The 12,121-nt window shown below is 54.6% G+C and overlaps 1 protein-coding gene across 1 annotated transcript; it reads right to left on the minus strand.

Moving 5' to 3' along the window:
- Nucleotides 1-325: 325 nt before the first annotated feature.
- DEXI (Dexi homolog) lies at nucleotides 326-11,883 on the minus strand. The gene is made up of 2 exons (XM_027610598.2): nucleotides 11,423-11,883; nucleotides 326-806 (listed from the first exon to the last, which is right to left on the minus strand). Exon 1 carries the CDS (start codon nucleotides 11,856-11,858, stop codon nucleotides 11,571-11,573), a length of 288 nt encoding a protein of 95 aa, XP_027466399.1. The 5' UTR covers nucleotides 11,859-11,883; the 3' UTR covers nucleotides 326-806; nucleotides 11,423-11,570.
- Between the last annotated feature and the right edge of the window lie 238 nt (nucleotides 11,884-12,121).

A 12,121-nucleotide genomic window follows, 5' to 3' on the forward strand; every position in this document is an offset into this window, starting at 1 on the left:
GAACTCTCCCAGCCCTGCTGGGTCCCAAGCCGGGGAAGCCCAGATTCTTCCGCCTTTTGTGGAATGCGAGGTCCTGCCTAAGGGCTCCTTTCCCAGATTTCCAAAAAAAAAAAAAAAAAAGAGGCAGGGACCCCACAGGCTGGAGTTGCATACATGTTTTAATTGAAAGAAGTCAGCCTCCTAAGTATTGCTTTTACAGGTTTATCAACGTCAAGTATTCATACCACTCACATTTTCAAAAATACTTCTGGCCAGAGGAACAACGTGGCATTCCCCTGGCATGATGTATCAGTCCTGGCAACTTGATGAAGAACAAGCAACTTGAAATGAGTAAGTCACACCTGACCCTCGGCCCCTGACACGATCTGTGGCTTCTTTTCCTTCTGACTTACTCCCTGAAATAGTCACTGCATCTAAGACCAGCCTTGGGCCCAACCCAGCCGGGCTGGGGGCTCCAGTGGCATCAGATGGAGCTGGGAGTGGCTTCCGTGTGTGTCCGCAGTTTGAAGTATCCTCTCGGAAGATTAAGTGGGAGAAGCAGGTGCAGTCGGGAATGAAGAGCAGGGAGGCAGACTCTGGCTGGGTTCTTGTAAACATCCATCGCAACTGCGAAAGGTCAAAAGCCAAGGCAAGGCCGTGTGTGTGGCGCTGCGGGCGGGGGAGGTCTTCGGATGCCCCTGCCTTTCCCCTTGGGCAGGGGCAAAGGCCTTCTGGGCCTCCGCTCTCAGTCTCAATCTCTCCGCCCCACCCTCCTGGGTCCGGACGGAAACCTCTCTGTTGGCATGGAGCTTCTGGGGGAAGCAGGCCTAGCGAGAAGGGAAGAGGGGTGTTACCAGCACGAAAGCATTGTCCCACTGTCGCCCATTTGGTGGTGGCCTCAGGAGGCTCAGGGCGGGGCAGGGAAGCCTTCCTCCAACCCTTGCACTCAGGAACCATCAGAAAATCCCAGACGCAGGCTGGGCGTGTTGTCCTACAACTTTTATGAACTCTTTTTTAATGAATTTGCCTGATTTCTAAGGGCCCTGGTCTGGACAGCCAGTGCAATTTTCACTTGGGAGAGGAAGGATGGTCCATTCCTGGGAGGGAGGAGGGGGATCCTGGTACCTGAGGAAGGAGGGCAGCGTGCTCAGGGGTCACCCAGGGCCTGCTGGCCGACCTGAGCCCCAGGGCCGCTGAGCAAGCTCGGGTAGTGGGCAGGGCTTGGCAGCACCACCCACCTTGCCCGGAAAATGCTTCACAGGCTACCGGAAGGCTGTGGCCACAGCCAAGCTACTCAGCAGCCCCGCTGCGCTGGTCCTCCTGGGACATGGCATCATCCACGGTGCCCGGCCCCTCGGCTGGTCCCCATTTCCCATACCCTTCACTTTCCGTGTCTAGCTGGGTGAAAATGAAAAATGCACCCTCACCCCATTTCCAAGGGGCGCCGAGGGGGCAGAACTGCTTCTACTGAGAACCATGCATCTCCCCAAGGTTCAGAGAAGCCAAGTGACCTGAGTCACACAACTGTGACAGGCAGAGCTGCCACTGGACTGGTGGCAATGGTAGAAACCATCACAATCAGGCAGCTGCCACCCCCTGAGCTTTTACTATGTGCCACAAGCCCCAGGCAAAGGCTGCGGGTGCCTTGCTCTGTTCCTTCCGCTCACCCCTCCAGGGCACGCCAACCTGGCAGCTTCCACCTGTAGGATGGAAAGCCTCCAAAGCCTGCCTGGCCCCCAGGCTGCAAGTGTAGGCAGAGCCCATGTCTCCCCAGAGCTGCCTTCCAACCAGTGATGACCAGGAAGGCAGGGGGCCAATACCCCAGCTCCTGCACCCCGCAGCTGAGTCTCCACCTACCCTGGCCCCCAGAGTTCCTGAGCAGTACTGAGCTCAGGGCTGCAGTGGTGACCTACTGGATGACAGAACCCTTTCCTGTCTCACCAACCCACTCCCGAATGGTAGTTCTGGGATCACCTCCCGAATACACGACTTGCACTTGAACCCTGGTCCCGGGGTCTGCTCCTGGGAGAGCAGACCTGAGACAGAGCAGTACCTATATCATGTCATTCAGCCCTTCTAAAACTCCGGGAACGACACATTATTATGAGTCCAGTTCACAGACAAAGACACTAAGGTTCAGACACGGTAAGTAACTTGTCCAGGATGCTCAGTTCTCCAGGCTTTCGTTCCCCTGGAGATTTTCAACACTACCTAATTTCATACCTCCTGCATGCCAGGTCCTGAGCTGGGTGCTGGAGACCCCGCGATAAATGCGGCCATGCTTTTGAGACACAATCTGGTGAGCAATCGCAGCCCAGGGTAACACACCCTACAGGAGGGAGCACAGGGGACCAACGGAGCCCAGAGCCCGGGCAAGGCTGTGCACGAAGAGCACACCAGGTAGGGGGCAAGCTTGTGACAAAGGCACAGCAGGCCCTAGAACCCCCTAGAGTTTGGTACGGGGAAGGAAGCAAGAAGGCAAACCATGGTAGACACACAGCTGGAGAGGGGAGGAGGGGCCAAGTCAGCCACGTTTCTTGTGCTATCTGCCAGATTCACCTTCTAGAGGCCAGCTGGGAACACAACCCTTCCCTGCTGAGACCCTCCCTGGCTCCCACTGATGACACGGGCCAAGTTCTTGTGTCCTGGGGCCCCAACCCACTCCCCACTGGACCTGGCATGAGGGGGAAGCCAGGGCTGAGACCAGAGCACTGGTAAGCTCAGCCCTCTAGAAAGGCATGTACGCCCCCCCCACCCCTCCCACCAGGAATCCCCCTTCTGCTAACGTCCCTCCAAGGAACCCCTAGGGTTCCTTGTGGGGTCAGTGGTGGTGCTGCTGAGAGCAGAGCTCACTCTAGAGATCTCCAAAGCAGGGGTTCATACTTAAGCCCACTTCAGACTTGTGTGGACTGGGTGTCAGAGCACAGAAATCACCCCCAGCATGGGGACCCACTCCCCTTCCAATCTTGGCGTCCGCCACCAGCACGGAGTCCAGATGAGCGTCAGTCTGGCTGGAACGTGTCTCCGACAGGTGCCAGTCTCCCCTCTGACCAGGCCCAGGGCCCCACAGGCGCCGGCTCTAGCTGGGTCCACTACTGTTCTGTTTTCACCGGGCTATCTGCAGGGTCACCTTCTATTTATGGCAAGTGATGCCAGGTTTCCACTTCGGATAGTAATATAAAGTTCCTGTCGTTTCAGAGCATCGCTTCACTTGAAAAAGAGCTCGTTTAAAGAAAACAAGGACACAAATGAGAATTCAGACAATAGAGAAGAAATTGCTGACGGTGTCATAGGGGGTTTCGGAAACCCCGATCAGGGTTGGTCCCACTCCTTCCACGAAGAGCCCAGACAGGCCGGGGACCTGCCCTAAGTCACAGAACAAGGTGAGGACAGCCCCGGTCTCTGTGTCCTTGGCTGGAAGATGTCCTGAGACCACTCATCTGTGCCACCCACTGTGGCTGTTAATCAATCCCCTCGCTCCTTAACTTGCAAGTCTGGCCTCACAGCAAACCCCCCAATGAGAATCCTGAGAATCTCAATAACAGGCGGTATTTCTTAAGCACTCTACACTTACCTTGTACTATCTGCTTTAACTCCTGTCCTAGCTCATGTATTCTTCAGAACAACCCTGGGCGGGGGTGGGGTGGGGCACGCAGGCTCATCATCGGGAATTTCGGATGGGGCTCAGAGAGGCTTCAGTAAATTGTTCAAGGCCACAGAGCTTGCAAAGGGCAGAGGCGGGATTTGAACCTCCGTGGTCTGACCTTAGGTTCATCTCTTTCCTCCCAGGCATCCTGGAGATGCTGCAGCTTGCAGAATCCAAAGCAGTGGGCTCTCCGGCCTTCTAACATCATTACAGCACGACAATTCATTAGCCGTTGGCTTTTTTTTTTTTCCCCCCTTCTTTCTTTCCGAAACTGTAACCTTTCATTCCAGGCTACTCCCGAGAGCTGGAGAGAGGGAGTGGCCGGCTGACTCATTTCTGTCATTAAAGAATGACAGCTGGGCACTTGATCCATTTTAAGAAGCAGCGTCTCGGCTCACTACCTCCGGGGACAGTGCCTAGTTTGGGATTGGCCGTTGTGTCTGAGGGGTGCTGGCAGGCGATGCTCTGGGACATGCCTTCTCACGGTCCTCCTGGGGGGCAGTAAGGGCAAGGCCTATCTCTGGGAATTCTAGCTCTGTCCCTTCCTCGCTGTGTGACCTCAGGCAAGTTCTCTCTCTGGGCCTATTTTCTTCATCTGAAACAAGAGAATGGTGCCCACCTCGTTGGGCTGTTTGTTGTTGTGAGGATTACATGAAGTCACATCAGTGGAGTGTCTACAATACATGAGGCATCGGCACGCAGTGGTCCCTCCCCTCCTTCCGACCTGTTCCCAGCTAGCAAACACACCAGGCAGGGGGCCTCTTCAGTGCTGGGGGGCCTTCTGAAAACAGCAGCCCTGTCACCCTCCAAAGACCTTGCGTGCTGGAAACCCATTGCTCGTTCCTCTTTCCCATGCACCAACCGACCAATTCAAGTGGCTAAAGACAGATGTCACCCAGGGCCAACTGGGTGTCCACCGTGGTCTCAGTGACGGGCTGTGTGCAGAAGGACCTCTGCCTCAGCTAGTCCAAGAGTTCACGGCCGGAGGCGGATGGGAAAGGAGACGCTGCCCGGCTGCCTGGGTCCCTGATGGAAGTCAGTGTTCTGGGGGAACAAGGATTGGTTTCTCAAACCCAGATTTGGCTTTACATGTCAGCTGCTGACCCTCACCAGCTATGGGTTTTGTGAAGAATCTTGGTTCAGAACGTGTCTCCAGCTGGTCGGTGCCTCCGACTTAGTGAGGCCCTTCTGAAGGGACGGCGTTGGTCCAGGAGTCTTGCCACATCTAAGAACTGCCCAGACGATTATTTATTTATTATTTTCAATCAAGGCATTTTTTTTAACTCCAAATTTTTAAAAGGAACCTTTATGTCACTATCATGAATAAGAAACAGAATCATTTTGGGATGCCTGGGTGGCTCAGTCGGTTAAGCGTCTACCTTCGGCTCAGGTCAGGATCTCAGGGTCCTGGGATCAAGTCCCACATTGGGCTCTCTGCTCAGGGGGGAGTCTGCTTCTCCCTCTCCCTCTGCCCCTCCCCTCCGCTCATGCTCTCTCTCTCTCAAATAATAAAATCTTAAAAAAAAAAATACAATCATGTCATAAACAGAAGGCAACACTAAAAACAAATAGGAAAATGAAACCATTAGCTCTAGCCAGATACCCCTGGCCCACAAAACTGAGCCCGGGTCTGGTTTCTCTGGTCAAAGGGAGAAGTAGCAGGTGCTACAAAGGGAGAAGAGTGCCAGGGCTTCGAGAGCCTGGCCACACTCTGCTTCGGCGGCCTCACCTGTGCTGGAGGACCTCACTCGAGGAAGCACTGGGAACGTGGCTAGGAGGCCACCTCATAGCTGGGTATCTGGGATGAGTCACTGAATGTCCACAAGCCTCAGTTTCCCTCCCTGTATAAGGGAGCTAATGAGCCCTGCCCTGCCTGCTTCGTGGATAATGTGGATGATGCTTTGGGGAAGCTAGGAGATGTGGGAGAGGAAGGTATTTTTAACCACCCAGCCAATTCCCCTGCCAGGAAGGAATCCCAGGAATGAGGCCTTCCCCATCCAGGGGTGCCTGGAACTAGAGCTTGCTCCCAGCCCCTCCCCAGGCTCGGAGCAGGGAATGGCAGCTGTGATGGTACCAGCATCCCCTGGACTCACCAGGTACCAGTTATCATCGCCCTGGGCTGCTTCAAAAAGCAGAGTTGAGGTCCCAGATCCCATCCCAGATCACCCTTTGCCTTAAAGGCACAGCCACATCCTCCCTGGTAATGGGCCCCCAAGAGGAGGAGGCGAGCACCCAAGGAAAGGGGAGGCTTCTTGGGCTGAGTCTCCTCTGCGTCTGACACACCACCAACACAGCACCATTATTGAGGGCTACACGCCATTCTTTTAAAAATAAGTTCACATTAAAAAAATATTTTTGAAAAATGAAGTACTACAACTAGTGGATTTAATCATAACTACAAGTGATGAAGGGAGAAATAGTAACTTCACAGCGGGGAGACCCGGCAGACACCACTTTAGCCAAGCCATCAAAGTTAACATCACCAGCGGTGGGACAGACAGACGTCATGTGTCTCCCAGATACCCTGCACTCACTTCTCTGCGGGGCCCCTGCCAACAATGCATCATCTGAGCCTAATCTCAAGAGTAAACAACAGATAGACCCAAATGGAGAGAGTCTACAGGACACCCGACTTGTACTCCTCCAAAATGTCAATGTCATGAAAAATAAAGACAGAGTGAGGAGGTCAGAACTGAAGGCAGCTTGAGACACACGACGTTTAAGGAAAAGGGTTCTCTGCGTGATGGGATCTGGGACCTCAACTCCGCCTTCTGACTGGGAAAGGTCACTACTGGGACAATCTCACAGATCTGAAGAAAGTCACAGATTAGATTGGTCATGGGCTTGCATCGGGGTTAAATCTGCTGATCTTGACAATCACACTGAGGTTATGGAAATGAATGTCCTTGACCTAAGAAACTATCCAGTGAAATATTTAGGAGTAAAGGAACGCAATGTCTGCAGTCGCTTTCAAATGGTCCAGAAAAAGAGCTATACATATGTATATGTGTACGTACACACGCACGTATATAGTGTGGGCACACACTGCCTATGTAAGCAAACGTGGCAAAATGTAAACACAATCGGTGACTCTGGGTGAAGGGTACGGGGGCCTTCTCTGCACTCTTGCAACTTTTATATACTCGAAGTTATTTCAAAATAAAGTTTTATTTAAGAAACTCAGCAAAAAGGAGGAAGACCTACACAGGAAGCCTGGCAGAACCACGACCACTATTCCGAGGTGGGACTTGGGAGCCCCCTCCTGGAGGCCCCCTGCAGCCCCTGTGAACGGGGCTCAGCTGTTTCACTCAGCTTTGCTCCCCGGCCCCTCACTTCTCCTTTCTGGGCTTCAGCTTCTTTATTTGTGAGATGCGGATAACAGTCCCTTTAACTGTGATCTTGATTTCCCACACACAGGCTAAGCTTTCAGAAGTTCTGGGGGAAAGACAGCAGGTGAATCAGGACTATGAATGGTCAAGTTGAGAGGAGCCCTTAATTTTTTTGACACGAGGACTTGTGAGGGTCTTCCTTGGATGAAACCTCCAGTTTGTGTAACTTGGAGCCAAGGGAGCCGAACCCCTGGCATCTCAGCTGTCTTGAGACCCCTAACGGGGCCTTCTCCTGTCCACAGGGGCAGCGAGCACCCATGCGCCCTGTGGCCAGCATGCTTCCAGGTGAAGTCTTGTGCTAGGACAGAGCTGGAAAGTCAGCCAGGCCTGGGGTGCACATGCCTCTCCTTGCCACCATCACCTGTCTCCTGTCTGGACCACAGCTATGGGAGACCGCCTGATTCCCCTCATTTGCCCTGACCGCTCTCCTTCCCCTCACTCCTGGCAGGAGCTCCACCAGGGGCCTGTGGGATTGCCCATGACTTCAATCTATGGTCCACGTCCCTGCAGAAGGTCTGGGTTTCTGAGCAGGGCAGTGACATGCCAGCCGGGATGTCCTGCTGTCTCAGGCTGCAGACTGGAATGGAGGGACCAGGGCAGGTGGATCAGGAGCAGCTATGGCACCGAGTCAGAACCCAGAAGCCGGGAGACCCTGTAGTAAGTAGACTGATGAGTCTGGTTACCCTAGCTCTGTGTCTGAGCTACACCAGGCCCCACCGACTCTGGCAGCAACGTTCTGCAGGCTCTCCATTTCCGGTGCAGTAAGGCTCTCTCCCACAGCCCTCCCTCTGTGCCAGGAACACAGGGACAGATCAATCCAGCTGCTCTGCCTCCGCATCGGAAGTGCTGGGACATGAAGACTCTCCCTGGCTCCCAGGCCAGCCGCAGTGGCCCTTTCTCCTGGGAACGAGGGAGCGCCTGACTCCCCACTCCCTGCCCCAGGGCAATGATTAAAACTCTAGGAAAACTGCAGGCCACAGCTTGCTCCACAGCCCTCCAGATCTCATGGACTTTGGAGACCACAGGCGGTGGGAAAGCTGTCCTGAGGGTCCCAAGCCAGGAGGGCAGAGTGGGAAGTCTGTCCCAGCGGTCCACACTTGAACCCATCCAGCACTCAGGCAGGCAGTCCTCTGTGGCTCATCATGGGATTTAAGTATTGATGCATGATTGCACGTGCAGGTTTATACATTTGCAAGGGCCTGAGTGTACACCCTTTCCATTATATCTGTTAATGCTAGCAGTGGTTAATAACATATGACTTAACTGTACACAGGAAGGTCTGCGAGCTTTATGTGTATCTCACTTGATCCTCACAACGAGGAACATCTCATTACCCCCACTTTTTAGAAGAGAAAACAGACACACAGGGAGATACGGAACATGCCCAAGGTCACAGCTAGGATTGGGATTTGAACCAGGTTCTTGTTCCTAATCCCAACTCTTAATACTCCCTCCTTCGATAAGTGCTCAACAAATGTTGGGTGGACCGCACTGTGTGGGCACATACCCAAGAGAAAAAAGAGAAAGAGAGCAAGTGAGTGCACCTTGCGATCTACCCCAGTCCCCACTGCCTAGCACGCCCCACACCCTTAGTCAGTGCTTCCATGACCTTCTCCTGGGTAACATGAGAATATGTTCACATGAGAACAAGCCAGAAAGAATGAGATCTGACTACCGATGTTCTTCTGCTTACAGAAAGGGGCCCAGAGCTTGGGCCCATTTTTAGAGATTTCCCAAAGGCTTTTCCCGCTGCTGGCTACCCTTCCCCTCCCCCAGCCTGGGCTTCCCTGGTCCTGGGGCCAAGAACGCCCCGGCCTGGCCTCAGGACTGGGGAAGAAGGAATCCTATGCGTGGTTTCCCCACTTCTTCAGGCTCAAGTATTTCCCCCAGCCCCCGGCCTCCCTACCTCCCAGCTCGGGCCCAGGCACTCTGACAGCTTTGCAAGGAAAGGTGTCCCTGAGACACACTTCCTGGCTTTTCTGCGCAAACAGCCTTTGCTGCAAAGTTTGTCGAAGCATTTGGGCTTCAGTTTTTGGTTCAGAGTCTGCCAGTGTTTTCATTTGGAAGGGGAAGTGTTTCTGTTGATGTGGTGAAGAGATAAAATAAGACATTCTTCACCAAGTTACACTGTCTGAAAGTCAAGCGCTTGGCTTGGAGGCAGAGATTCATTTTCAGATCTGCAAGGCCTAGCGCAGGGCCTGGTAGAAGAGCAGGCAGAAGCAAAGTTTGTTAAATGGCTGACTGAGTGAATACGTAAAGGGCCTAGAACCAGGCATGGTCAATGATCAATACTCAGTCCGGGTTTTGACTGGTTTCCACAGGTTCTACCTTTAAAAGGTGTTCTCAGTCTGTGTTTCTCCATCTTCAGCAACCTTGCCCTACCCAGGCCCCCGTTACCTCCAGCCCGAGCAACTAAACAGTTCCTTACTGGCTTCCCCACTTCCGTACTTGCAACGACAGCCCATTCTGCCCACAGCTGCCAAAGTCATTTTTGCAAACTGTGAATTGAAATTGTGTCATCTCCTGCTTCAAACCTTCTGATGGCTTCCCATTGCTCATGGCCGTGGCCTCCCAGGTCCTGTATGGTCGGCCCCCACCTGCCCCACAGACCTCTCCTGGGGCTGCTCTTTAGCCACACTGGCCTCCTTTAGGTTGCTGCAAAAACCAACTCTCCTACCCCACAGCCTTGGCACTAGCGACTCCCTCTGCCTTGACTAGTTTTCCCCAGATCTTCAGTCTGGCTCCTGCTACCAATTTAGGCCTCAGCCCAACTGTGTCATCTCCTCAAAGAGACCTTTCCTGACCCTCCTTTCTAAAGCAGCCCATCTCTATTCTTCTGCTTCGCTCACTCAACAGACATTTATTGAGTGCCTACTAGATGCCAGGCACTGTTCTAAGTGCCGAGAAAGCAGCAGGAACTCAATAGGGATGCCCAGGTCCTTCCTACATGTCCTCATGGCTCTCAAAAAATCTGATCATCTTGTTTGGGAATCTGTCTTTTCTCACCAAGGGCCAGGAGGCCACAGCTAAGTCTCTCTTGTTCACTGTGTTCACCCACTGGGCACAGTACGTACCCTGTAAATATTTGTTAAAAGAACGGATGGATGGATGGATGGAGGGATGGCAGGCAGGTAGGTAAGGAGACTGGGTAAGTATGCAGGGCAGCTGACCCACTCTCCACCTGGCACTTGGTTCTTGCTAAGGTCTCACTGAGCTCAAATGAAGTTTTATCAAAGAAATCTCACTGTCCACCTCTCAGGGGGAGCGCTCAGCCCTACCAATATCAGGTCCTGCCCCACCCTGCATTCCCTATGACTATGGTCATCTTGGCAAAGGCAGGCCACAGAGGAGAGGAGTTAACTCAGCCTGCTTGGCGTAAGTGGCATTAGAAGGAGCTCTTGCCACCTCAGTATCCTCCCTTCATTGCCATTCAGGCCCTATGCCTAGTGACGATGCACACTGTCCAGTGGAGGAGCTCAGCCAAAGAATGCCTGCAAGTCCCATGAACCTTCACCAGACCCAACAGCCTGCCTACCTCTCTCTCTCTCTCATCTTGTTCAGCTGCCTCTCTTGCCGGCTCTGAGACTTTGGCCAAGTCCCCTCTCCTTCCTGGACCTTCATTTCCCTCCCATCAACACACAAGGTGGGGCAGGACACACAGCTTCCTGGTCACAGCCGAGAGGCAGGACTTGAACACCTCAGTGCAAAGATCCTGTGGTCCCTACTCCTGCTGGCCCAAGAGCTCCCTGAGGCCTTGCAAACACTGCAGGCAGAGCCAGCCCTAGCTTGCCTGGTCTGCGAGAGCAACCTGCAAAACTGGCAGTCCTTGCAGATGCAAGCTGCGCAACTGTCGAGCTGGGGCACCCTGAAACCCGACTCCCAAGTAGCAGCAAGCCCAAGGCCAAAAGTAAGTGCAGACTTTGCTGAAGGAGGTTTCTCCTCTCTCTGATTCAGCCAGGCCCCACCCAGACCCCAGGGGCCACAGGACAAAGGCGGTCACTGCCTGGCTTGCTACCTCTTCTGACACTCCAAATCTTTATCCTTCTCAGGACTGTGGGAATCCCCAGAAAGCCAAGGTCACCATCAAGCCAGACTGAGGCAGAAGGGAGGAGCTGACAGCTCTGCCTCAAAGGGATCTGGGTGCAAAGGCACTTACAAGCTGTGGCAGTAAGTACCATGGCTAACCCAAACACCCCTTAGGCTCTGCCTCCCTTCCCCTCTTCAACAACTGTCACCTTCATCAGAGAAAGCTTTCCAGCCCCAGCTAAGGGCCTAACCGGGTCTGGCCATTGCTGGCATCCAAACAGACCTCCAGGAGCCTGGGGGAAGGGTGTGTGTCTGGTCTGGAGATGCCATCCTCTTCGCCAGCGCCCCCAACCCACCCTCCTCTGGAACAGAGGGCACTCACAGGTCTTGGAGGCCGGAGGCGGCTTCGTCCTGGGGATCCCATCCCTGGCCCGACGATGCCCCCAACCAGCAGCGGCGGCATGATTTGGGCGGCTGGTCCAGGCCGAGGGGTGCGGGTCGTTGCGGGGAGGGGAGGACGGTAGCCAAGCCTACTCCAAGTAACCATCGAAGACATCGAGCTCCGAGTCGGCATCGTAGAGGCCCGAGCCGGGGTCGGAGAGCACTCCGAGGTCCACGAGCGCCTGGTCCATGTCCTCGGGCAGGAAGACGAGGCCCACGTTGAGGACAATGTATTCCATGAGGAAGGCGTAGTATAGGATCAGCACATTGACGAAAAACAGGCCCACGTAGAACATAGAGGGCAGCAGAGACGGCGGCACGTAGGGGACCAGGGGGCCCAGCGCGTCCAGGTGGGCCGCGACCCGGGCGCCGGGCATGCAGGGGGCGGCGAGGGCGGCGGCCCGGCGATCCCAGCGATCTCAGCCGCTGCGGCGCCCGGGCGGCCGGCAAGAGGGCAGTTCAGCCATCCAGGGGCGCCCCGGGGGCTGGACCCAGGCGGCGCTGGGCCCCGGCGGTGCCCCCGCCGGTGTGGGCCGGCCTCTGCGGACGCGCCCCGGCCCCTGAAACCTGCCCGGCGGGGTCCACGCACCCCCAGATGTGCCCACACGGTCCTCTCGACCCACCTGGCGGACAGGCAGGC

The sequence above is a fragment of the Zalophus californianus genome, chromosome 10, assembly GCF_009762305.2.
Source record: "Zalophus californianus isolate mZalCal1 chromosome 10, mZalCal1.pri.v2, whole genome shotgun sequence".
NCBI classification, from domain to species: domain Eukaryota; kingdom Metazoa; phylum Chordata; class Mammalia; order Carnivora; family Otariidae; genus Zalophus; species Zalophus californianus.

Bases quoted from the DNA above. Each gene is read 5' to 3' on its own strand.
- DEXI (XM_027610598.2), bottom strand. From the start codon at position 11,858: ATGCCCGGCGCCCGGGTCGCGGCCCACCTGGACGCGCTGGGCCCCCTG.